This window comes from Coturnix japonica, chromosome 2, assembly GCF_054131305.1.
Source record: "Coturnix japonica strain WE chromosome 2, WE-NBRP24, whole genome shotgun sequence".
In the NCBI taxonomy this organism is placed as follows: domain Eukaryota; kingdom Metazoa; phylum Chordata; class Aves; order Galliformes; family Phasianidae; genus Coturnix; species Coturnix japonica.
The window spans coordinates 62,733,562-62,759,241 of NC_140664.1; the positions used below are offsets into that span (position 1 = coordinate 62,733,562).

General features: G+C 38.8%; 1 protein-coding gene across 3 annotated transcripts in view; it reads left to right on the forward strand.

Moving 5' to 3' along the window:
* ITGA9 (integrin subunit alpha 9) overlaps positions 1 to 24,096 on the forward strand; it is a 205,811-nt gene extending 181,715 nt beyond the window's left edge. For 2 of the 3 annotated variants that reach the window (XM_085537654.1, XM_085537656.1), the window contains exons 27-28: positions 7,018 to 7,137; positions 22,298 to 24,096. In XM_085537654.1, coding sequence (XP_085393780.1) covers positions 7,018 to 7,137; positions 22,298 to 22,396 — 219 coding nt within the window. In that variant the 3' untranslated portion in view covers positions 22,397 to 24,096. The remainder of the gene's footprint in view (positions 1 to 7,017; positions 7,138 to 22,297) is intronic. The other variant, XM_085537655.1, reaches the window with a different exon arrangement.
* Positions 24,097 to 25,680: the final 1,584 nt, after the last annotated feature.

The window sequence follows — 25,680 nt, forward strand, 5'->3', positions numbered from 1 at the left end:
ATCTGCTCTCATTCATTTTCCTTGAAAAGCTAAGAGTCCTGAAACTCCAGCAAGGTCTTTTCAGATGTGCTTATATGAAATATTTAGATGTGTTAGTGATATTTTAGGAGTTAAAATGGGTAAGTTTACAGAGACTAATTTAACTGTTTGTTTACACTGAACTGAGGGAATTCATGTCCAACCTGAAACCTCATTTTCTGTTTATCTTCATGAAGCTGGATGGAAAATTGAAGGGGAAATATTGGTTTGTGGTGAATTCACAGTATGGATTTGGCCATAGGTCAAGTTCAGTAGGACCAAAACTATAGGGCCAAAACTAGGTCCATGTTTACAGTTGCTGAAAAAGGAAGGTGCTGAGTTTGGCTTCCAGCTACCAAGTTGTCTAACGCTTATGCAAGGAGATTGGACAGGATACCGTACCCAAGCTTTCTCTTTGCCTAGTGAAATTTTATTATGCCATTTCCTATTTCTGTCTCATATGAGGATCAATCTCTATTTCTCCTCTTGCTGTGTATTCTTGGAACATGATTTAGATCCTTTTTCTCAGTTATCCTCTTACTCTTAGTGACCACAATACCATCAATCCATGCAACCATTCTCTTACTGGTTTCATTTCAGTGAGTGCTGTTGTGGTTTTAGTATAGGAATATTGAGTTCAAAGCACTTTTGGAAGAGACAGACATCACACGTTAAGGCATTCTTCTAGGAGATACTGGATTTGAAACACCAGAGGCAAAGAAGCACTTTAACCTGCATCTACTACCTTCAGTCGGAGAGCAGAGATCTTCTACAGTGTCCGCTTTCTCCATCATCATTTGATTTTATTGGAACTGTCAAGAAAAAAGGTCATTTACATGACAGGACTTATTTTCTGTTTTATTTTCTGTGTCACTTTTCTGGAACATCCTAAAGAACATCAGAAAAAATAGACTTGGCAGCTGAACTGAAAAATATAGCCTGTCTTCCCTGGGAACGTGCCTTACAAATGAACTGCAGCCCTGACTGTTAATACATTGCTAGATATTTCTAATTCTGCGGCTAGCACGGAGTTTATCTTGAAACTTTAAGGCAAAAAATCATTGGTAACTGAAGTAACATCTGTCTGTGATACTCATGCCGCAGCTGGAATCGGAGAAGCCAGGATCTCTCTGCCAGGTATTTTAACGTGTAAATGACATCAGAATGTCAAAATGATAGGCACAATATATAGGATTACTATTTAACATTCAAAATTAGGAAACGCTTATATCCAGGAATGCAAACTCCACTGTATTTTGCTGTTGTATAATGATTAAAGGAAAAAAAACAACAACAACAAACCCCAACAGCACTATGACACAACACTGTCCTTTTCTTGTTCCTGGAAAACCTTTTATCAAGCCTTGAATTGCAGTGATTGTGAAGTATAGTGTGTGCTGGGAAGCTATGTTAATCTTCAAACAGGAGTTTGCTCCTACTTCCAGGGAAGCCCTAGCTGCAAAGGAGTATGAATTACATGTTGTAGCCATGTAACATCAGTTTATAATTTCAAGTCTTTTCTACTGTGAGTTCTGTTTGCTTTCTCCTTTTCGCTCTTTCCATATGCCTGTTGGCTTGTCTGTTGCTGTATCTTTTGCATAAGGTCACGTTAAGGGAAAAAAATTAGACATGTGGTTTGGCTCAAGGTATTCATTTTTTCCCTGATCTCTTTTCTTGTGGAATGCAGAAGGGAACAACAGTTGTTACAAGCCACAACTATTGTGCTGGAAGTAGAGACGGAAGAGATAAAATATCTTCGTTCATACTCCTCCCTTCCGTTTGAAAATCCCAATATATTTTCTTTTCACTGACCACAGACTGCTGTACCATATCCGTTTGCAAAGTAGCTCCTGAACAGTTGGGTATGGACTACCTTTGAGTCTATTTATTGAAGTGTTTGCTAACAGTGAAACATTTTCTTAGGCATTTTTTTGTAGTAAATCTGAAAAGGTCTTTGCAGTCTACAACTAAATACAGACAGTACTTTCAGAGTGACCTACATTTCTGTAAGACCAAGCAGTCTTTGAAATTTAATTTTCAGAAATTATTTCTTTTGACTTGGATACATTTTTATGTGATTGGGGATGATAGGTTTTCTTTCTCTAGTTACAGTGTGATAGGGAGATAATTACATATGGAGGCTGGCTGTCCTGCCTGCGGCAGGGGAGTTGGAGCTTGATGATCTCTGAGGTCCTTCCAAACCCAAGCCATTCTATTGAGTCTTCATGGACTTCTATCAGACAAATCACATGAAGGTGAACAATTTAGATCTCTGTCTTTGATGGCAGTTGTAACAATATGAATATATAATAGCTGAAAGTGTTGTGTGATGTTTTCAGGAAACGTACTTTATTTTCTTGACTATATGGATTACCATGAAGGTTTAGCTTCCATCCTTCATGCATATGAGGCAACACCAAAAAATGAGTTCCACAAGACCACAGTGGTCAAATAATAGATCAGAGAGTTCACCTTCTGTGCACTTAGCATGGCTTTTAGGGTTCTGGGTCTCATGATACAAGTGCATAAAATTAATTTAGTCTGGATAAGCAAGGAGAAATACATTATTAATTTCTAACCAAACACTGCTGAGCTATATTTCTTGTCATTCTGAGTCCCAGTGAATCAGGATGTCTCTGCTCTTCTAAAAACTTAAGCACTGTATGAGTTTGAGGTATTTGTGGCATTCCTGCTCAATCGTTTGTAAGTTTGTACATGCATACTTTATGGAATAGGGCACCACAAGAAAAAAAAGAAAAAAAAATAATTTGTTCATTAAGACCAGAATATAAAAACTAAGAATACAGCAAGTGGTTGACACAGATAGAAGTTGCCCTTATCCATACTCATCCAGCATTTCAGAGGTTAGTGGTGGGGTGCAGCTCGCTGTTAATGTACAGCAGGCCAATTGCATTCCATAAAACATGTTTGACAATTGAGCTACTTCCAGCTGCATGGCAAACTAAGCTACCTTCCAGGCTTCCCATAACTACAGCATGAAGTGCAAAAGATAAATATGAAACTAAAGCTCCTCATGCATTGTCAAGTCAGCTGTGTTTTTCATGGAAAACAAGTCTATATTACTCTCTGTGTTTTATGACCATTGCACATGTTTTCCTCAGACCAGACGTCTGCTGCCCCAATCACGCTCTTAGCTGCTGCCAGGCCTATTAATCTAGATTTGAGAACCATTTCTCCTGCTTCCTTTTGAGGGACAAAATGCAGATTCAGTCTGTGAGGACTCAGTCAGCTTCTCTGTCTCACAAACAGAAGATATTTCTGATTCAGGTGGCTCAATTTTAATTTTTCTTAACTCAGTTTGACAGAAGTTCTCACATGGAGGCATTTATGCAATGAGCCATTTTTTGCCCTGCCAGCTGGCAAGCGAAATCCAGCAGTACTGTCTGAGAGTTCCATTGAGAGATGCTCAAATGTCACCATGGCACTCATGTGTCATCACAGTGACATCTCTGTGTGGCTCCCAAGGCCTGGCAGGCTGGGGCAGCCAGAGCAGATGTTACTGATCAGCACTTGTTGCTGGTCCTGCACAGAGCCGTGAGTGTTTGCCCTTGAGTCAAGAAGCAAATGAAACTGTTTTTAATGGGGATTTTAATGGGGTCCTCACCTAAACCCTGCTTTCTCTTCCATGTGTGGTCCATTTCTGATTTCCTAAAGCAATGTTAACAAAAGAAAATGACAATCACTCCCCACTTTGTCATCATGTATTGCAAATGCTCTGTGATTTCAATAGCAAGGCTTCTGAAAGGCAATAGCTGTGTTACCAGGTGGTGCTGTGCAATGTCAGCGGTCTCCCAGAAGTTGCTTTGGAGGTCTAACTAGAAAAAAAGTACTAAGTATATTTTGCTGATGGCATAAACAGGATATGTGCAAATGCTCTTTTTTTCCTATGCTTTTGCTGGGTTTTTTAGAAATACAGAAAGTAAGCTAACAAAATCAGTGATGTTCTTTAAGCCTTTTAAATCACACTCCTCTCTACAGAATCAAGTGCTTAATCTGTCAAGGAAAGGCTTGGTCTGGAGATGGTGTCTGGACCTGAGTGTATACTAAGTCTGAGGACAACACTAAGTTGGAGGAGCTGTTGACTCTCTCAAGGGCAGAGAGGCCTTGCAGAAATCTTGACAAATGTGAGGGCTGGTGCAGCCCAGGCCATGTGTACAGATTTGGGGACAAGAGGCTGGAGAGCCAACCCATGGAAAGGGATCTGGGAGTTCTGCTTGGTATCAAGTTGAATCTGAGCCAGCAGCGTGCCCTGGCAGCCCAAAGGGCCAACCATACCCAGGGGTGGTGCATCAGGCCCACACTGCCAACCCAGCCAGGGAAGGGCTTGTCCTGCAGTGCTTTGTGCTGTGCAGCCTCACCTCCAGCCCTGGGTGCACTTTAGTTGCCACAATATAAGAAGAACATAAAACTGTGAGGGAGCGTCTAAAGGAGGGCTAAAACTCATGTCTGTGTCTGCATATTAATGCAAGCGGTTTTTGAAGGCCTGAGTTGGATAGGACATAAACATATGCAACATCCCTGCTCTTGTCCAAACCACAGAGCTGTGAACAGAGTATTTTTTCTATGCTTGCCAATTGATTCCAGACTAATATGAGAAATTAAATTGATAAGAAGTTGTTGTTACTCTATACTCTCTTAGTTACGATTGCTGAGCTGTGACTGTGAACTGTGAATACAGCCAAGCTATTCTACCTTCAGACTGTAGGGATGATGTATGATTTGACCTCTGCAGCTATTCCTTACTCTGTGTTTTGGCAGCATGAAGTACAGTTCTGTTGTACTGAAGATTGTTTTAAATTAATATTTAATCTCCAAGTAGTAAAGAGAAAGCACCACCTCATTTTGCTTAAAGGTCTCCTTTCATGAAAGATGGCAATACCTAGTATGTTAAGAGGTTTTTATCTTCCTTCTAGTATCCTAAAGAAAATAACATTAGTGCTTTATCATCTAAAAACTAGGTATCTGACTTGTCTCTGAAAGATGGATGCTACCCATAGCTTCTATGTTAAATGGTTTGCCACTGCAGATCATCTTTCCAAGCTGGCTCAGAAATCCAAGGAAGGCACAAGATTTGTCTTTGATCTCTCTGTCTGGTATTTCCCTTGCATGAGTCTTGGCTCTGAGGGAAACTCTGCTTCCCAGGAAACTTTCTGAGATATCTTGAAAGGCCTGACAAAGGCTTTGTGCTGATGTATGAAGTGCTGAGCTGATTCTTTTTCTCTGAGAGCTAGTCCATGTTTGCGAGCTATTTTGAGCTATTTTCATATGAGTTATGGGTACATGTTTGGAAAATGCTATCTTCATATACTGTCATTCCTGACTATTTGTTATGTTTTCATGTCTTGTTGTCACCAAAAGCCTGATAGTATCTCATTGATACAAAAAAACTATTGAATGTGAATCAGCTGTACTCAAATTCTACTTCCAGAAATGTTGTGGTATTAATCAACATTGGTCTGTGAAACTGTGATATAGGAAGATTTATTTATTTATTGGAGCACCATGACAAAATATAGACCTATCCACTTGTGGTTTTCTATCATCTGTGTCTTCAGTTTTTGTGGATGTTCACTGAGGCTGGCTATCCTTGTGAAAACAGAGAAATGTCCATTAGAAGGATCTCTGAGAAGTCATCCTGTCCCACAACTCTCTCAAATCAGGACTGTTTTTCCACACCAGCTCAAGACTTCCTTGGTTTTGCCTGAGCCCTGGAAACCTTCAAGGATGGAGAGCTCAGGGCTGTGTTGCAGCATATTTGTAATGCCTGGATGGAGCATGCTTATGGCTTGCATATTCTCTTTGCTGTGTCATATGCAGTGCTGTTTGAACAGCATCACCAGTGAGGGATTGCATTTCGTGGGTCTTTCATGGCTCTTTTATGATGAGTTATCTGGGGTTGCATAAGCATAACTCTGATTTCTTGATTTCACACATTTTTAACTATAGGTTCTTCTGTCTCTTTGTTTGATGGATTATCAGTTTTTAACTATGAAAGACTGATTTAACAATTACTGTCTGTGAAAGGGTTTGGCATTATTGAGCAAAGACGATGAAAGTGGTTTGTGAAGGAAGGAGGAAAATTCACCTACTTACTTTCCAAACCAAAACAAGCTAGACCAAAGCCAGATTAGGCAATCATGCTACCTTTGAAAAAGGCTGCCTCTCCATATTTGCTCACTATTTAATTGCAAAATTTAACAAAGATGTGAGCCACCAGTTGGGAGAATTGCTTTTGAGTTTTCCACTAAGAAACCAGTTTTGACTGAAACAAGAGATTGGAAATTCCCATTGCGTTTACATTTGATGTAATTCATTCCCATTTCCTTCTTAAAGCAGGCGGTAAAGGAAAGCACTTTATGGGATCTATTTCTCTGCCACATATGCTATACAAAAAAACAGCAGGTGTTCCCAGGAGAGACTATGATCGCACACTCCCTTCCCTCATTCCCATAGCGTGTCTTGTGATACACAGCAGAAACTGTCCGTATTCAGTGTATATGCGAGTAGTCCCATTTTTTTTTTTTTTTGTGGAAAAAAGGTTTACAGGCTCAGCATTTCACTGAAGTATTGCAGTGTCTTGTGGAACTGGGAACATGGTAAGACAAGTTGTGCGGGATGTCAACCCAATCTCTACCACTTCAAGGCCTGCTGGTTTTCTTGCAAACCTTTGTGCACCTATGGTGGCTTAGCACCAGGAGAAGCGCACTGTCTGGAGCAGGATGGAGAAGCAAGCAAATTAAGGGTTATTTTTGAGTGGCAGTGGATATACTCTATCCTTAGTGGGAGCTCATGTCACATGACTGCTCAAATTCCATTTGAAGCTTTCAATCTCTTGTGGGGGGATTAAAAAAAAAAAAATTGTTTGATGGATGAAATATGATCAGTCAGGCCACCATGCAATGTATTTCATAAGATGAGTACAAGAGAAAAAAATACAGCTTCCAATCATAAAAAGATCTTTTAATAATTGCTTTGTAGGTGGTCTTTGAAGCTTTACACAATCTGGAGCCTCGTGGGTATGTTGTTGGATGGATCATAGCCATCAGTTTGCTGGTGGGAATTCTCATCTTCCTGTTGCTGGCTGTGCTCTTATGGAAGGTAAGGTAACAGATGCAACATAAACACTGAGGATGGTCCCAGGAAAAACACTTTCATTTTTCTGTGCATTTAAGGTTTGTTTGCTCAAAGAATTAAATAATTGTCCACTCAATTACAGAAGTTGTTCAGCCAACAAGAATATTTAATATCCAGGTTTTTATGAGGGACAGGGTAAGACTCCTGATGTAGAGAAGTGGAAAAATGGATTCTCTGGACTTGGCTATTGAAAAATAAAACCTTCGCTACTGTTTCAGGATGAAGGAGGATCCCTCATGAAACTACTCTCTCACACTTAAATAATTGGCACATTTTTCTGATGCCCAAGACTTGCTGATTTCATAAGAGATTTCTTGAAAATCAGGTCAATTCTTCTGAACCAGCTAAAAGATTGGGTGCATGCATAGCACAAACCACTTGGTAGCTACTGCTTTCAAGAAGTAAAGGCCTGGGAAAGAATAAAAACTGTAGGTCCCTTGGAATCCCAGGTGAGTAAAATGCATTACTTCAACGAAAGGCACCTGGACTTGTTAAAAGCCAACCTTCACACCATCTTTGATAAGATAAAATTCTTGTACCCAGACACATTTATGTAGTAACACTGGGCTGCTGCTGACAGTCAGCAGCAGCCATCTGGTGTGGGTAAGTAAGAAGGGTTAGGAACTTCAAGTATTTTCATTCCTCTGTTCCCTTTTACCAATCCATAAATTTCAAAGGCCATGGTCAAGGTCAGGGACAGTCTTTGAGAGAAGTAAATCTTAAATGCACACATGGGAACTAGTCCAACCTGAGTTTGCTTTCCATGGCGAAGGGCCAGCAGCCTGCCTCACACTGCTGAGCCGCACATGTACTGCATGCTCTGCTCAGTGGCTGTGTGCAGACTGGAGGCCACAGCTATACTGGGCTGTATGTACAAGGACATGTCTCTTGTGCAAGGCTGTAAAAGGGATTTACAGACCTGGGCCAAAAACAGGCAGTGAGATTCTGGCAGTAGATTATACAAGTGCTTGTGTAGCTATGTTTTAGATTGTACATCTGCTTTGTAACATTATGTAGATTTTATGTGGATTATAGATTTTAAGCATTTTTATGGTCGGCTTTGAAGATTTTTATGCTGATACTGGCCAGGTCAAAATAGAAAGTGCTTTTCATTTGGAAAACAGTGTTTGACTATACTGTTGAATACCTTAAAACTTCTCTTTTTCTGACATCTGGGAAATGCTTTTACTTTCTGTGGCAAAAAGATCATAAAAAATTTAGTTAAGATGTCAGAATGAGAATGGGAAAATGTGGAATTGGATGAGGTTCAGGGTTTGCATCCTGGTGACATTTTTTAAGAAGGACTTACTGCTGATGATACCTCTACAACTCATTTTGTTTTGCTGGTTTCCTAAAGATAGAAATGTACTTAGCGAGCTGTTAGAAAATGGGCAAGGTGAAAGGAGATGCAGCTCACACCTTGAGGCTTCAAAAGAACCTGTCACAAGTTCTCTTATTGGTTGATACTAGGATGTATACACTGCTTTGTTTTCTGGTGTAATCTTGAAACTCGAGCCTTCTTGCATGTTACTGGAATCTGTCAAGAATACATGAAGAAATGGACATTTTGCTATATGAAAGCTTTGAGGGAAATACTGAATAGCAACAACAAATAATTAGAATTAATTACAGGCTTACATACAGCCCTTTCTGCATGCAGAAAGCAATGATGGAGCAAAGTAAGGTGAGATGATATCAAGAGTACGATAGCAGAGATGGCAGTCATAGCAAGGCTTCATCAGCTGCACACCATTGTTTCATTTTATGAATTTTATGATTGCTTAAGGAACAAGTGGCTTACTGTTTTGTCTTAATGAAAGGTGATTGAAAGTTTGGAGTTTCTGGTACCATCCAGATCATTTAAATCTTAGTTTGAATCTTTGGATTCTCAAATATATATAAGTAATACTTTACACTCACTGATTTCTATGTTTGTTAAAGTCACTGACAGTTTTAAAGTTGTCTGAGATAAAACTGACATGGGAAGGTCACCATCCTACAGAGGAATCTTAATTGCTTATCTGTAAATATTTGTTAGGCAAAATGGGTCAAGTGTATCCTAGAGTCATGCCTAAATTTTGCATGTAAAAAAGTCCATGATTATATATATGTGTGTGTGTGTGTGTGTACAAAATATATTAGAAGTGAAGTTTTGGGTTGTTTTTTGTTTGTTTTAACTGTGGAGTGAAAAAATAGCTGTGAATTAGTTGGCGATTTGGACGCTGTAGAATTGCTAATAGATAGAAATGACACATGTTTTTAGGACAAGAGCATAAATTAAATTTTATTCTTATTAAGAAAATAGCTAGTTAAGCTGTGGTCCTGTAACATGACTTCTCACAATAAACAGAGCCAGAGAACCACACTATCAAGGAGCTGTGTTCTGGCAGCAGTGCCTGTGTCATGGCCTGGTAGGGAAGGGATGTTCTTGTTGTGTATTTGGTTGGGCCTCAGGTGTCATAACACAACAGGCAAGTTCTTGAACACAACAACATTTTGCAGACAGATTGAGGAGCTGCTTTCAGTTGCAGAAAAATGTTACAATACATGTAAAAATTTCACATTATATAATGCTTGAATTAATGGTAAGTAGCAGAATGGATGTCTAGGCAGCAGTCATATTGTGGAGCCAGTGGTGGAAGTGAATTGCGAAACAGAGATATTGTATTAATTTCAGTAACACTATCTTTTTTTCTCTGTTACATGTTTAATACAGGAGCTGGACTTCTATCTAAACTGATCCATATAGAAATTAAGTTTATTTCTGAACCTAGCCTGTACCTGTTGTATACAGTGTCTGATTTGTAGAAGAGGAAGTTCTAGAACTGTTCTACAGCTTTTGGGCTCTTGGGGTAGAGAACTAATGTTCTAGCTGTCCCTTACATTGTAAGACATTCTTCTGCTCTAACTCTTGGATTTTCGGCAGGATTGCAAACAGGAGAAAGACAAGCAGAATAGTACCCATATACAAATTCTGTTTTTTTGATTATCAAAGGAATTATTGCTCTTCAGGATGTCTACCTTATATGCTAGTTGTTCTTTCCCTTTAAGTTAGAGTCTGAAGACTTTCTGTAATTTGTAGGAGAAATATTGTTAAGACAGTTTTTCATTGAGCATGCTTACACTTTGCCCAGGCTTCAGACAGGCTTGTTCCATTGAGGAACTTGAATCCTGACCTATGCTTATCTTAAGAAATCCTCACTTAAGCAGAGGCTGTACATGTGGATGTCAGTATCTCTTGGCACGGTTTTAAGGGGAGAAGCTTTGAAATGCAAAGGTGGTTATTTTCGGTTTTGTTTGTAATGAACTGTGAATTTCCTTTGTTTTTTGTTTTTATTTTTAAGAAAAAAAGGCCAGACAAACCTAGGAAGTTTTTGTTAAAGGTGCAATTGGGTTTACTGCTTTCATGAGCCATTTAGACTCTTTTTTTCTATGTCTGCACAAGTGTCTTTGAAGGAGCCCTTGCATTCTGCTGCAAGCAGTGTTTGTCATTACCTCACATATTGTTTGAGCATTTAGGAAATATCTGAAGCTATCTGAGGATAACTTGAAATAATAAGTAAATTAATAAGAAACTGTTCTTTTCCCCTTTTTGGAAGGAGACACTTTCCCTTTCTTAGGGCCTCAAACATTTTGTCTTTATTCAGTGGGCCAAAACATACAATTTGTTGTTTTCCAGCAGAGGGGAAAAAAGAAAGCCTAAACCTGCTCTCATTCTTTGCTGTTCTATGTATCTTGTATTACAAGCCTGAAGACCTTCACTTTCCCTTTCATCTACAGCTCAGGTGGCAGAGGCTAATTGCTATTTCCTGTCCTGTCCTTGTGCCATCCCCTAACCTGGTTCCTGGAGATCAGGTTTTAGAATTGTGGCTCTATAATGAAAAAAAAAACCAACTTATTTTTCTTCTTCAGACCATAGACTTATGCCATTATGGCAAAAATCCCCCTTGGATTTTAGTATAGGGGAGAAGTCTAGCTTTCTGTGAGGGGAAATATGTATGTCTATAAATATATATAAATATGTCCTTCACGTAATCTTTACAGGATGAACCCTTTTCACTAAAAAAAAAAGCCTTCTGGCTTGGTGGTATAACCCAACCGTTATCATGTCAGATATATCCATCAAATGTAGAATGTGGAGCTGGGGACAGGAGAAGCCTGTTGAAACTTAGTGGCATTCTGTATCTTCGGTGCAAGTTGCTTCTATTTGTAACTTGCATTCCTCTTCCTGTCTGCACTTGGAATTCCAAGAATAAACCAGTATGTAGTGTGGTGATACTTTAAGAGTCATAATAATTCAGATAAACAAGGCAATGGGCTCAGACTGCTATTGCATTTAATAGGGTCTGGTTATGGGGAGGGTGCATTTCAAAATCACATAATCATAGAATGGCCTGGGTTGAAAAGGACCAAAATGATCATGTAGTTTCAACCCCTCCACCATACGCAGGGCCGCCAACCACTAGACCAGGCTGCCCAGACCCACATCCAGCCTGTCCAGAAGTTGTTCCTGTCAAGATGTAGGTGTCTATATGAGCTGCCTAAGAACTTGTTAAAGAAGAGATGTCTATGTTTCTCTTTTCTGTTTCTCTTTCTCATGCTTTCTTCCGTGTTTCAGTACTGTTTCTATCTCATTGTTCTCATCATCTCACTGAATCCTACCTGCAGGAGCTACATACCATAGACCATACTCAACTGTCAATTGAAAATGAAAATATTTCATTCATGTTCTCTGATGTTTGTTTTTCTGTACTTCTCAAATTGCTGCATTCTGTGGAGCTTTTGTGGTAAGCTGTGAATTTGGTTGTTGTGCTCCACAGCTTATCCATTTACATGTTTGCTTCATGTAAACTGTTACCTGCTATATAATAAGCAATCTTCTCAAGGGTACTACATGCATTTTTTTAATACATATTACTGGCTCAGTCTATCTAGAATTTGGCTTTTTTTTTTTTTTTTTTTAAATTATCTCGTTACTGCCACTACTAATTCAATCACATGATGATTAGCTTCTGTCATTGAAAACGAAACCATATTGCATCCCAAACATGGATGAATCTTCAGTGTTTTTAACAACTTGGAAACCTTGAGGGAACTGGGCAGTGGAAATGTTTGGTTATCTCTACAAATAACATTTTCCCAGGCAGATGTTCTCAAAAAACAGACAGAGCTGTGTTTTATATAGTTTCTGTTTTGAGACCAAAGTAAGTATTACTAAATATTTGTAGACCCTCAAGAGCGAAGCAGGTTCTATTTTGGCAACAGTGACTCAAATGCTTCTTTAGTTTTGTTTTTGAAGTAGGTTATTTGGATGATTGCTTTTTGAAATTTGACTAAATATTACAGCATGATTGGACATAGACATCTTTGCATTTTACTTATTCTTAGCCAAGTAAATGGTTAATGCTACTACTGTAGCTAAAACACTGCCTTCCTCTGTGGATTTGCTGGCTACCATGTAGTATTTGTTCACCTCCCACAAGAGTAGGGCTGGCAACATTTCAGTGGTAGTGTGTTCAGTACTTGTGAAATGCCTTTGTTATCTTTCTGGATAAAATGAGCTATGTAAATGTACAACAGTAATAATACCATGGCTGAGCATTCCCTCTGGTCTCAGTGTCCTCCAAATGGGAGCTCTGCTTGCCAGGTCACTGTGAGAACATCCCAACCATTGCAGCTAAGTAGCTGTCACCACAAGAATAAATTGAACTCACTAGCAGGAGAGAGGTTGGGTTGTGGTTTGAATTGTCTTTCCAAAAAGAAGAAATACGGCCATCATATTCAGGAGCCCAAACAAGCAAGAGTATGTGTGGAGACTGAAAAGTTGCAAATAAGTACCTAAAGTTCCAAGGCTCTCTGCTGCTGGAATACATGTGTGTTTATTGGAAGCCGTTAGCATCCCTCAGATCCAAACACCCAGAGCAGAGAAAATGTGACCTGCATAGTCTGAATTCTCTCTCCAAGCCCAGTGTCAGAGAGTGGGAAATGCTATGTTATGACTTACACCAGCCATAGCCATTTCCTCCTGGTTCAGCTAAACCTATGGAAATAATTTATTCAGATAATTATGGACATCGTACAGCTTCAATTCATATACTTTTCGCAAGTCAAGTCTATCAAAATAGGATTGTAAATCTACATTTTATTGATTCCAGAAATAGTCTTTAACATTTAGTCCTTGGATATCAAAGAAAGCCAGAAGTATTTCAGTAGTTTTTCTTTTATTTTCTTTGGAGAATAAATGGAAAATATGGATTGATGGATATCTTATATTAATTGGACTTTAAGGAAGATGTGTTTAATTACTGTCCTGTCCCCCGCTGAGATAAAAGAAATCAGTATATAATAACTTGTCCAGACATATCTGCAGCAAACATTGTATTCTTTCCAGTTCTTGAGACTGATAATCACAGATGAACTTTGGATGATGGCTGTGCTCATTCTGTGACTTTTTTAAAAATAAAATACACAGTAAAATTTTGCAATGGGGGAAAAAATGTCTTTAAACCATGTGGAAGTGTTTATGGATTTTAATGTTGATTAGTTTGCTTTTTCATTAAACTTACAAGTATGCTTGCAACATCTGTCATGCAAGTTACTATACACAGTTGCAATCCTGCAAGAAGTTAATGCTTTCATTAAACTGAAGTTGCCAGAACTCAGTGCTGAAGGATCTTTCAAAGTCCAGTCACAGGAATTCTCTTTGTTTCCACAGAACAGAGCTTCCTTAGAAAAATATGTAAGTCTCTCTGAAAGTAATGCCTTCTATTTATTTCCATGGAAACTAAAACAGATACAAAGAGCACAACAATACTGTCTGATAAAGCAAGATCTCAGCTACAAAACACTCTTTTTCAACACAGCCACCACCATTAGCTATGCATTTTTGCCAGCAGTGAAAAAGAGCCTGCATGTTGCACTTGTAAAAATCTGCACCCATGAAGGTGACCCACTGTCACCACTGCTGGAACATTTCCCCACCTCACTGGGCTCACATCCACTATTTGGCCTTCATAGACGTTCAACAAGCATCAGTGAATGACAATGGATGCCATTTTTTCTGCATGGAGGAGTTCAGTGACACACATTTGCTTCAGATGCTCTTTAATGCAAGACAACATTTTATAGGACTGCTGTTCTGCTGCCGTCACACGGCTACAAAATGTAACAGAATATTGATGAAGAGAGGTTCAATCTCTACTGCCATACTACCAGTATCTGCCTCTGACATCATGGGTCAATGTAGTAAAATAGGAGGCATTACTTTCAGAGCAGCCCTTGTATATGCTTAAATGAATTAAATGCTAGCACTGTGTCTGAGGCAAACTAGATCTTACCTGCATGGTAAAGATATGCCAGTGGTGGAAACTACAACTGCCAGCTTTATTCTTCACCTCCTTAGCAAGCAGGTCCATTGAAAATAACAAACAACTCCTGGGAGAAAAGTTGCATGAGAGGTGGTTAGAGGAACACATCATTGATGGCTGGACATTGTGTTTAGAGTGGGGCGAGCACTTCAGTGTGGGTTTGCAACACAGTTCTAGATATGACTTGTCACATGGTGAATTCCATATTGTATGCATGAGTGACAACAGCAAGACAGGCTATATTGAAAAAATACTGAAATACTGTGTCAGACTGACTGTACTGATATCTGTCTCTAAGTGCAGTTATCACTCGAATGGGAATCTTTCATGTATATGGCTCTTCTGAATTTGCATTATCTGCTCAGAGTACTAAGCCTTACTTATATTTTTTGAAAACTTGGCTTTGGTGACAGACATAAAGCATTTGGTTACGTTAGTAGTTTATTTAATGATTGCATGGGCTAAGTTTAGCAAAAAAGAGCACATTATTTTTTCATTATTATTTCAGCCTCACAAAGTTACTGTCTGAGAAAAAATGTGTTTAAAAACTGTGCTTGTTTTACTACTAAGCCATGGAAAATAGATTTCCTTTTAAAATTTATGGAGTATTACAGATCTTCACTCCAAGCACCAACAATCATATCTTGAGTCGGTTTGCCAGTCTGCACAAACGTAGGAAGTATGTTGCACCTTTTTTGTTCATTTTTCTGCATAGCAACACATATAGCAATAAACTGGGATTAGATACAGGTGCTAGATGTCAGATTCTTCCATGGTAGCATAACAGAGTGTTTGTAGAGGAGGGCTTACCATTGAGCAAACTTCTCAGCTTTTCTTTACCTTGTTTTCCCAGCTACAGATGTGTATTTATCATTTTGTATATACATGCTCACCTGCCAACTACTTATGAAATGGTGATGTTTGAAGCATATGTATTTATTTTCTTGCATGTTTAATTGAGCAAATGAGGACCCACATTACTGAAAAGCAAAGAGGTTTGCCTCCCAGAAAGTCAGTGGAAGACTGAATAATCAAGCCAGACCGCTGGAGTCCTCATGTTACCTTAACCACAATACCATCCTTCCTCCCAAATGTATAGTTTCTCCTTAAACTCCAGCCAGTACTTATGGCTACTTTCCAAAAAGGCCTTTTCCTCTCAGGGAGGCCCAGGCATTGGCAGTTTGCCAGTCCCCAGTGGAAAAGCTGATCCACAATATCTGTTCTTGACCCTTCTGTACTGTGGCAGGGGTACTTTAATTGGGAGGAAGGAAACAGTGCATCCTCTTGGAGCTGGCTACATACCAGAATAATGCAGGGCCACGTGAACCCAAGTGCAAAGTGTTGTTTTTTTTCCCTACCTTCTTAACAGTAGTAAAATGAGATTCACATAATAAGCAGCAGCAGCAGTACCAGTCTGCTGTGCAACAATTCAGGGTGCTGCCGCCCTGCCAGCTGGTGGCACCTTCCTGGAGATGAAGCTTTTGGTCTCCCTTTAGGTGTGATAAGCTGTACATTTTTTGAACTTTTTAGTTCTTTCTGAAGGGCCACAAAGTAAATGGCTCAAGCCTATGCCTAGGCTAAAGAGATGGGGTAGTAAAAGATTTCTGATGTAAATCCAGACTGTAGCTGTTCAGATATGACTGCACTGTGCTTACTGTAGTGAAGTAACTGTATAATAAAGATGGGTTGTGAATAAGGCACTGAACCCAAATAATCCAGGTGTTGTTCAGTGGGAGATTGCTTCAGTGACTCTTTTATTTCTGTTTTATTTCTGTGCTACAAATATTGTTTTATTTCTGTGCTACAAGTACATCAGTACTTCACTCTCTTTTTTCTTGTTGCTTTACACTGTGGTCAATATAATCCGTTAGAAGACATTTGTCAGAAGCTCTGTGCTGATAAAAGTCAATACTTCTTCGCGTGCAGCTTAGTATATCAGGATATGGTAGAAATGTAATTAAAAATTTATACCTTGTTGATTGACATTAGTGGCAAAGGTCTCTGATAATATTATAGATTCTGTTTGAACATTGTTCACAAACCTGTATTCCTTCTTCAGTTACAGTCTGCAAACACTAGTGTACTAAAGTCAGGTTATAGTATTATTTTACAGGAGGATCTAGCTGCTCTTACCTTGTTTCTTAATGCATGATGATAATGAGAAAAAGACTAGATTAAAGAAATACGTAATCTAACCATTCTTCTATAGCCCACATTTAAATTTATTTCTCTCTTTATTAGTCTGGGACAGAGACTGGCCTGTGGAGGTGCAGATTGGAGGGCAGAAAATAGCAGCAGAAAAAAAGACAGTAATTTGTCATGATGTTAACACTACAGAATTATTATGGCTGGGATGTTCAGTTTGTGTGAGTGCTTGAAGAATGCATCTTTGCGCAAGTGTTACGAGTGATTTTAAATGATTTAGAACTGACATGGCAGCAGAAGGGAGTTGTGAATGTTAGTGAAAGAGACTTTGAATACTCAAGATTTGAATACTCAAGACTTGACAGTGCTGTCGTGTGACAAGATATAACTTCACACTAACAGGTGTAATTCCCCAGACTAAAAGAAACACAGATTTTCTGTTGCTTTGTTATTCTGTTTTGCCAGAAAGACACTTTCTGCTCAGAATATACTGTAGATGGCAGTAAGGTTTTGCGAGAAAAAAGGTACAAAGGCTGGAATAACTCACTTAAGAATAAGTGTAAAATCTATGAGTGGTTTTAAGGTTTTGAATCTAAGCTCCTTATTTACAGCAGCTCTAATACTTATTTGCAGACAGTTCTGTCAGTCTCTCTTTTCCTGGTGCAAGGCATCTATCCACTGGGAGTGACAATAATAGCCCCAGGATTTTGGGACTGTCCCTGTATTTCAGAACACTTCAACATCCCTCTTTGTCCTCCCTTATCTCCACACAGAGAAAATGTCATAGCATGTCATGTCTGGTGAGTTCTGTCAGGGTTCAGAGTAAAGGATGAGACAAGCTGAGTAGTGCCCCACTGTTGATAACTTTTTTTTCAGCCACACTGACCCAAAAGGCCCAAAACTAAGGGCCTCTTCAGCCTTCTTAGATCATTTTGACCCATCTCTGACTAGGGTTTGCTTTTTTCCTGCATTGCCTTTGGTAGCTGACTCCTCTTCTTCCATTATATACCTTTATTGGTACTTTGGCTTTATTATGGTACTATTGGCTTTATTATGGTACTCTCACCTTGCCTCCTATAATAAGGTTCTCCTATTGCTCTTCATCTGATAAGTGCCTTCCCATGGCACAAGTTTGTTGATCAGAGTATTGCCATCAGTCCTTTCCTTGCCTGCGGTGCTGTGCACTTGCACATTGCATGGTGGGGTCGCAGACCTGGGCTTGACTGGTCCTTTGCCATTTTCACCCATGCATATGTACATACATGCATGTGTCTGTCTTTATGGAAAGCAAAAAGTGGGAGAACTGATCAATCTGAGAGAATCACAGACCATGAATCAGGTTGGAAGCCTTTGCACTGGTCCATTGAAAATGCCTCTACTACAAATGCCATTACAGCAGTCCTCCTGCTATAGCTGGTGATCTCTCCTCTTTACCCTGTTTGAAATCTAGACTGAGTCTCAGTTATCCTCACTGGGATTTATGAGTTCTCTTAAGGGCCTTAACATTAGTACAAAAAATGCCTGAGGTGATAGGTCTCTGATGTCACTCCTACCCCAGTGAACCGATACAGTATATCCTCTGTATCCATGTTGCACCATTTCTCTTGCTTTTATCTATGTGTCATCCTCCTTATTGCCCCTTCTCCAGCATGTTAAACTCACTTCTTCTTTCCAGCTTGCCACAGGCACTTGTCTGCCATTGCCATATGGGTTAATATTCCTGTCATTCTTATTGAAATCTGTTTGTTGTAAGGAGATGGATATGTGCACTGTGTGTTCTCTTGTGAAGACATGGTAATGTTGTGATTACTTTGCAGCCATCACAAAAAAAAATAAATAAATCTGATGATCAGAAGGATTCTGTCTCATTAACTAGAAACATGCTATGTTGACCCTAAGGAACAGTATCCCATAACAAAGAATACCCTTGCCTTTTAGGGATGGCAAATCTAACTGATCCTGAACACTACTTTTAAAATGTCCAATAAAAAATCCTTATGGTCCAGTTTCTCATTTCTGTTGCATTTAAATTAAGCTCTCTACTTAATTTTGAATCATCCACAACACTTGCAGCCAGTGAATGTACCCAGCTTCACAGTGGAATCACCTGTAGATGCAGGATTTCATGCTTCATTAATTTTTATTCAGGTATTCAGCTCACTTTTTTTGCCCTAATGAAAAGCTATACAAAAGCATTATGTATCCAGTAATGAAATAGTAAAATACCAAAACTATCATAACCAACTTTCAAAGATAATTCCTGAAGCAGATGTTCACAAACAGACAATTTTTATTAAAATAACAGTGGGAGTTTGCTTTTGTTTGTTTGGCCCTAGAGGAAATTAAAAAGCCTTTCTATAATTTTGATTATAACTTCAAGTGAGGATTTTATTGAACCAAGGATGTTGTAGCATGAAGGATGGAAACCTTAGGGGTTTAAAACCTGTTTTTAAAAGCTACAAATTGAACTTCTCTTGTTAATCTTAGGAAACCAAGTCCCCTGGCAGTTTTATTTTCAGTGTGCAGAAGTTGTAGGTCTGTTACAAAACCTGATAATACAAAAATGGCACCCACTTCTTTAACACATCTGCTCCCTGACCATATGTAAGGTGTATTTGCAGGTTCCCAAGACTAAACTAAGTACCTACAGCGAATCCCTCTGGTAGAAACATGGCGACAGCAGAGGAGGAAGGAGGTTCTAATTTATTAATTTTCTTACCAATAAAATAATTCTCTGAAGTCTCCATGTTGGAGAGTGAAAATCTAAGGAGAAACGCTGTTATTAGCTTTAAGTCTCTGTTGATTGAAAAGTATGCTGGCATCAGTAGGATTTTACTAAGATTTTATGATCACAGAATCAAAGAACTGTTTAGGTTTGAGAAGGCCTTAAAGTTCATTTAGTTCCAGCCCTCCTGTAATGTGTAGGATTCTCAGTGGTGACAGGTGACAGGATGAGGGGAAATGGCCTAAAATTGTGCCAGGGTAGGTTTAGGTTAGATGTCAGGAAAAACTTCTTTACAGAAAGGGTTGTTAAGCACTGGAATGGGCTCCCCAGGGAGGTGTTTGAGTCACCATCCCTGCATGTGTTTAATAACCATTTGTATGTGGTGCTCGGTAACATGATTTAGCAGAGAGTTAGGGTGGTATGGTTAGGTTGATGATCTTTAAGGTCTTTTCCAACCTGAGTGATTCTGTGATCAGGCTGCCCAGGGTCTCATCCAACCCAGCCTTGAATGTCTCTGGAGCAGCATGTTCCAGTATCTCACCACCCTCTGAGGAAAGAATTTATTCATAACGTTTAACTCCCCTCTTTTAATTTAAAGACATCTTCTCCCCCCCTCCCACCCTCCCCCCCCCCCCCCCATGTCCTATCAAAATGTTGCCTTCTTGAGGTCTTATTCTCAGAATACATCCTTTGCACTTGTATACCTGTAGTGAAAGTAAAGTGTAAAGTGTAGTGAAAGTGAAGGTGTAGTGCAAAAAAATAGTAGTAATGGTGTTTTTTTGCTACAGGAGATGGAAGTTTATTTATTTATGTATTTATTGAGGGGGTGGGGGGAGAGGGGTCAGGGAGCAAGTTTGAAGAACAGAAAACTAGTTAAACTATTAAATTCCTTTTTCTGTGTTCGTGATAACACTATTCTTAAAGACACTGGGAGGTGAGGAAGTCCTGGCTCTTCAAAACTTTGACAATATCCTCCTTGTGAGAACATGAAACAGAAAGACCATTATCAGTGTGTTTTCATGTACTGTAGCAGATAAAGCTTTACTTGTGACGGTTGAGCAAGAGATTGTGTTCATAGTTTGTGCGCAAGACTGAATAAACCTCTTTTCAGGTCTGACTTCAGTATGTGTCATGGCCTCTGTAAGGTCATAGGACCAATCTCTGTAAAACTGAGATCACAGGTATCTATATCTTTTGCACAGAAGCTGAATATTGGAGGTAAGGGATGCTGTGAAGGTGATCTGTGCCTGCTGTCATTTTGCCATGAATTATACATGCAGCTGGGGCTCACTTGTCAGGTCCTGAGGCTGGATGTCAGGGTGAAGGTCTTTACCAAGAGATTGGTGAGGTGCCCAGAGAGGCAGGATGCCCCATCTCTGGAGGTGTTCAAGGCCAGGTTGGATGGGGCCCTGGGCTGCCTGGTCTAGTATTAAATATGGAGATTGGTGGCCTTGCATGCAGAGGTTGTGTTGGAGCTTGATGATCTTTGAGGTCCTTTCCAACCCAAGGCATTCTGTGATTCTACAAATTGCAAAGCTGTGCTGGATGAGCACACTCATCAGTTTAAACAAGCTGTCTTCCAGAACCTCGTGGGTTAAAATATACTTGAAGAAAATTTAAAGTTACTAAAGAACTGAAACTAGAAAGTTCAACTTAACAGAAACTTAGCAGTGACAAAACAGCACAAACAATCCTACATATTGCCAGTTTGGGAGTAAAGGATGGCAATAACTAACCTATAGAAGAATACTAAAGCATTGTGTTTTACTCAGCAGGAGTTAAGAAAACAGGTTTGGAGTGGTAGGAGTTATATAAATGTTTAACCATGATGAACAAAATATTGATTCAGTTGTCTCCATGGTGCACTGCTGAGTTTGAGAAGTTATTTTTGAATACTTACCAAAGTCTATTAAAATAATTGTGTTAATCTGAAAGGGAAAAGTCACTAAAAAGAACAGGAATATAAGAGTTTATATACAAACTGAAATGAAAACTGCTAGCTTTTTATTTTATTTTATTTTGTTTTTCCCAGCAATCACAAGGGTCTAGAGAATAAGAATAGGCCTTACAGCAGTTTGAACACTTGGGAAGATGTTACTGTTGCTCGTCTGCATTGTGTAAGATCAGACTTCTGGTTTGCCTTATGACCTCATGCAGCTGTTAGGAAAAAGACAAGGGAAATCATCTAGCAGAAAGGAGAATCTGAAGCTACCTGTTTGTTCCAAAGCATCTGAACACAGATTATCATTAAGTAGAAAATTTGAGATCAAAATTTAGATTACTGGTATGAAGAGGGGAATACCTATAGTTATTTCTATGGCTGATACTTCTGGAAATATGGGAGCTGAAGTAACATCTTCAGAACCATGATGTAGTACCAGCAATAGAATGTGTTGGCTTTTGTGAAATAGTTTTTTAAAAGTCTGGAGGTGGTCTTACTGAATTCCTCTGATTTCTTTTGTTTCATGCATTTGTGGACACTGAGAGCACAGTTCGTAAAACTCCAGCATCATTGACCTGGAACCTAAGAGCTAGCTTGTACTTTAGGTTAGATCCAAACTTTACGTTATTCTTTATTTGATACCAATAAACCTGTATCTACCTTTTCTGATCTATGTTTATTAGAAATATTTGGAGTTTTCTTTTGTAGTTTTTGTTCATGTAAGAGGACTTAGAGTAGTTGAACTATATGGAGCAGAGGACTTGTGAAGATTTGGGACACAGTTTGATCTCATATTGGTGTAAATGCGGAGCTATGATTCCAGGCTTAGAAATCAGACATTCACATTGGTGCTGTTTTCTTTCTTTTTCACAACATTTTCTGACAACGTAAGTTTCTATTTAATGATACTGTTACTTACCACCATAATCTCTTTTTGATTTGCAGATGGGTTTCTTCCGCCGGAGGTACAAAGAAATTATTGAGGCTGAAAAGAACAGAAAGGAGACTGAAGATAGTTGGGACTGGGTCCAGAAAAATCAGTGAACTGCCCTGGAGAAGGGAAAGCCCAGTCGTGACATGTGCTTGCTTGCCCAATGGTCCTGCTCTCGTATCTTCCATATGTGGAAGAAGGAATCTTCTCCAGATTTTTCGGAGGCCCTGTTGATGCTGTGTCTTTATCACTCTAACAAGCTAGGAAACATATCCTGAGGCAACCACTGTGGCCATGTCAGGTGACTGGAGCTATTTACACTTCATTTTAGAGCTGAACTTTGAACTTCGGTAACCAAGCTGCAGTGCAGAGCAATATTTATGAATCCAACTATGTGGTATACCCTCAGGGGAAGACTGTTACCTAAAAATATTTTTTATAAATATAAGCTTTTTATATTGACCATGTCTTTATATTTGTATCGATGTTTTATAGTTTCTATTGAATAGCTATATAGTTCACTCAAGCACTGATATCTGGCTAAATCATTGAGAATACATACATGTGTATATAAATCTTATTGTACTTTTAAACTTCAATGCAAGAGAGAAGATTTGCAGTTTAAAATAGCTGAAAACCTCATATGCTTAGTTCACAATGCTTGGTAATATTGTATATAGACCATTTAATGGCAATAAGCCAAAATATTTTCATTGTCTCTTTTTTTTGAGTTGAATTTGGTGTTTGATTTATAAACTGAAGAACCTGAAGTGTTGTACATATGTGATGTTTTGTATACGAGTCTATCCTTCACTGACCTGAAGGGAAGGGATGAAAATGCATCCTCAGTAACATGTAGCAAGACTTGTAGTTCACCTTGTATTGCTGAAGAAAGCATAACATGTTTTCATTTGGGATTTTTTCTCTTGCAGTCTCTAGTATTTTAATAACAGTCTGGGACTGGACAATTGAGATACCAAAAGGGTATAATTTGACCAACTACCATGGCATTGGTAAATTCCTTGGAATTTAATTTTTTTTTTTAATGGAGCCATATTTAATGTTAAAAAGGATGTTTTTAAGCTGCTGTTAAGTCGTGAGCTGTTGCTGTCAAAGCAAGTGATTAGTTGATGCAAGCTGTAACAATCATACCTGTCTTGTGAGTTTTCTACATGAGTCGCGGTGTTTATGTAATAATTTTAGGAGAGATAAGTAGATGGAAGCATTAAAATGTTGTTTGGATCTTGAGATTGCCTATTTGGGTGTTCCTAGAATAGAATGTACAAGGGATTTAAATTGAAAGAGGGGAGATTTAGGTTAGATTTTAGAAAAAAAAATCTTTACTCAGTGTGTGGTGAATCAATGGAACGTGCTGTCCAGAGAAGCTGTAGATGCCCCATCTCTGGAGGTGTTCAAGATCAGGTTGAATGAAGCCCTGGGCAGTCTAATGTAGTAGCTGGCCACCATGCACATTGAAGGGGAGCTCACTGATCTTTAAGGTCCGTTCCAACCTAAGCCATTTTATGACTCTATGATTCTGTGAATGTCATTCTTCATTAAGCATTAGGAAGGAAATTTAGTCAAGGTGCAGATGTTACTGAATCTCACATTGACACTTTATTCATTAATAATTCCTTAGAAAATTAAGTGTTGAATTGAAAAACATGGAATAGTAATTAATTCAGCCATGTATCTTCAAAAAACTCTTGAGTTTCTGAATAGAAACAGTGGGTCTTTATGGGGCTTGGTTTTACATTCTACTTGTACTTTGCACCTTGTGTAAATAAGAATTGTAATGTTCGTATAAAATTAATATAAGGGAAAGGATGATGAAGCTCTATAGTAGTAGACGAGAGAATAACAGGAATGAATAGTGGCAGGATAGGTCTTGCATTAGAGTAATGTATAAGAACTGCTGGGCATTTGGAAACATGAATGTAGAACACACACGAGAAGTCTGTTTGAGAACATGCCTTATCCTTGCTCTTCCTTGTAAATTCATTATGGCTTCATATTTTAAAAAATTAACCTGTTTCCTGTTTGTTCCTCCTACTCTCCCAGTGGCTTTAAGTGCCTGCTATTACTACAGTATTGATCAATGTTTGTTAATTAAACTATCTGCACCCATTAGGCAGGAAATGGTTTCTAAGCGAATGAAGAGTATCGATTCAATGGTTAATATATATATAAACCCTCTTAGTCTATTTGATTATCTTCCTTAAGAATCATTGTTGCTTTGAAAGATTTGGTCTCGCAAGTGATCATTTAGTGAAATATTCTGGAAATAATACCTAAGTTCTTATTATCATCACTCTTAGCTTCCCAGTAGTTCTGTTGACACAGTTGCTTTTGTTTCTATATGTATAATCTTCATAATTCTTCTCTTTTTTTGTAATTCAAATTCCAGCATAGCTCTTTGCATAGTTCCAGTTAAGACAGTGAGATTTGACAATGAACCATATCAATGCTAATATTAATATCCTGTTGATGCTCCTTTCCACTCCAAGAAGAAACAGAGGAAAACTCGAGCAAACCAAAGAACCCACTGATAGTTGGTTGCAATTCCAGAAATCTTATGAAAATGTAGCATAACTCAGGAATTATAGAAAACTGTTGTGCTGTGGTTCGGCTGTGGGTTTTTGTTGTTGTTGTTTTTTAAATTAAAAAAAAACAAAAAACAAACAAAAAAAACACTAACTAAATCAGTGCAATTGTATCAAAATGTATAGACCTGGTTACTTTGGAAATCACTTCTAGGGCTCTGGAAGTTGTCATGAGTCAGCCACTGGTTTAGTCCCTTTGCGCTGTGATGTTCACCTTGCAGAGCTGGTGGAAGTCACTGTTTAGGTTCTCTCTAGTTAATCCAGTTTGGGACTAAGTCATCATTTGTCTTGGACAACTTCATTTAAAGGTTTGCTGAATAGTCATTGGTTTTGGCTTTGTTCTCTTCCTACTTTGTGCTGGCTCTAAGCTGTGCAGTGCTGGCTCTAAAGTGGAAGCTTGGAAGTGGGGCAGTGTAATTTTCAAACATGTGATCTAGCACCTGAGAGATATTTTGTTTTAGCTCTAAAGCCATGTGTAGGATGTTGTCTTACCAAGAGTACTCTTGAAGTTGCTTCTAGGGCAGGAAGAGAGCAATCTCATAAAAAAAAAAAATCATCTGAAAGAAAAGAAAAAGGAACAAAAGGGCTCATGTATTCTGATGCAGTCATTGATATGCCGTGGTACTTGGCCATTATTGTTAATAAAAGCAGAAGATATGTTTTTCTGAACAAACCTCAGTTTTAATTTACTCAAATGCAACTAGGAAATCACTTGCATTATCTGAGAGAGAAATTGAGACTGTTGTGAACATTACCCAATCCTTTCAGAGTGGGTAAACTCTTTTTTGTAAAGC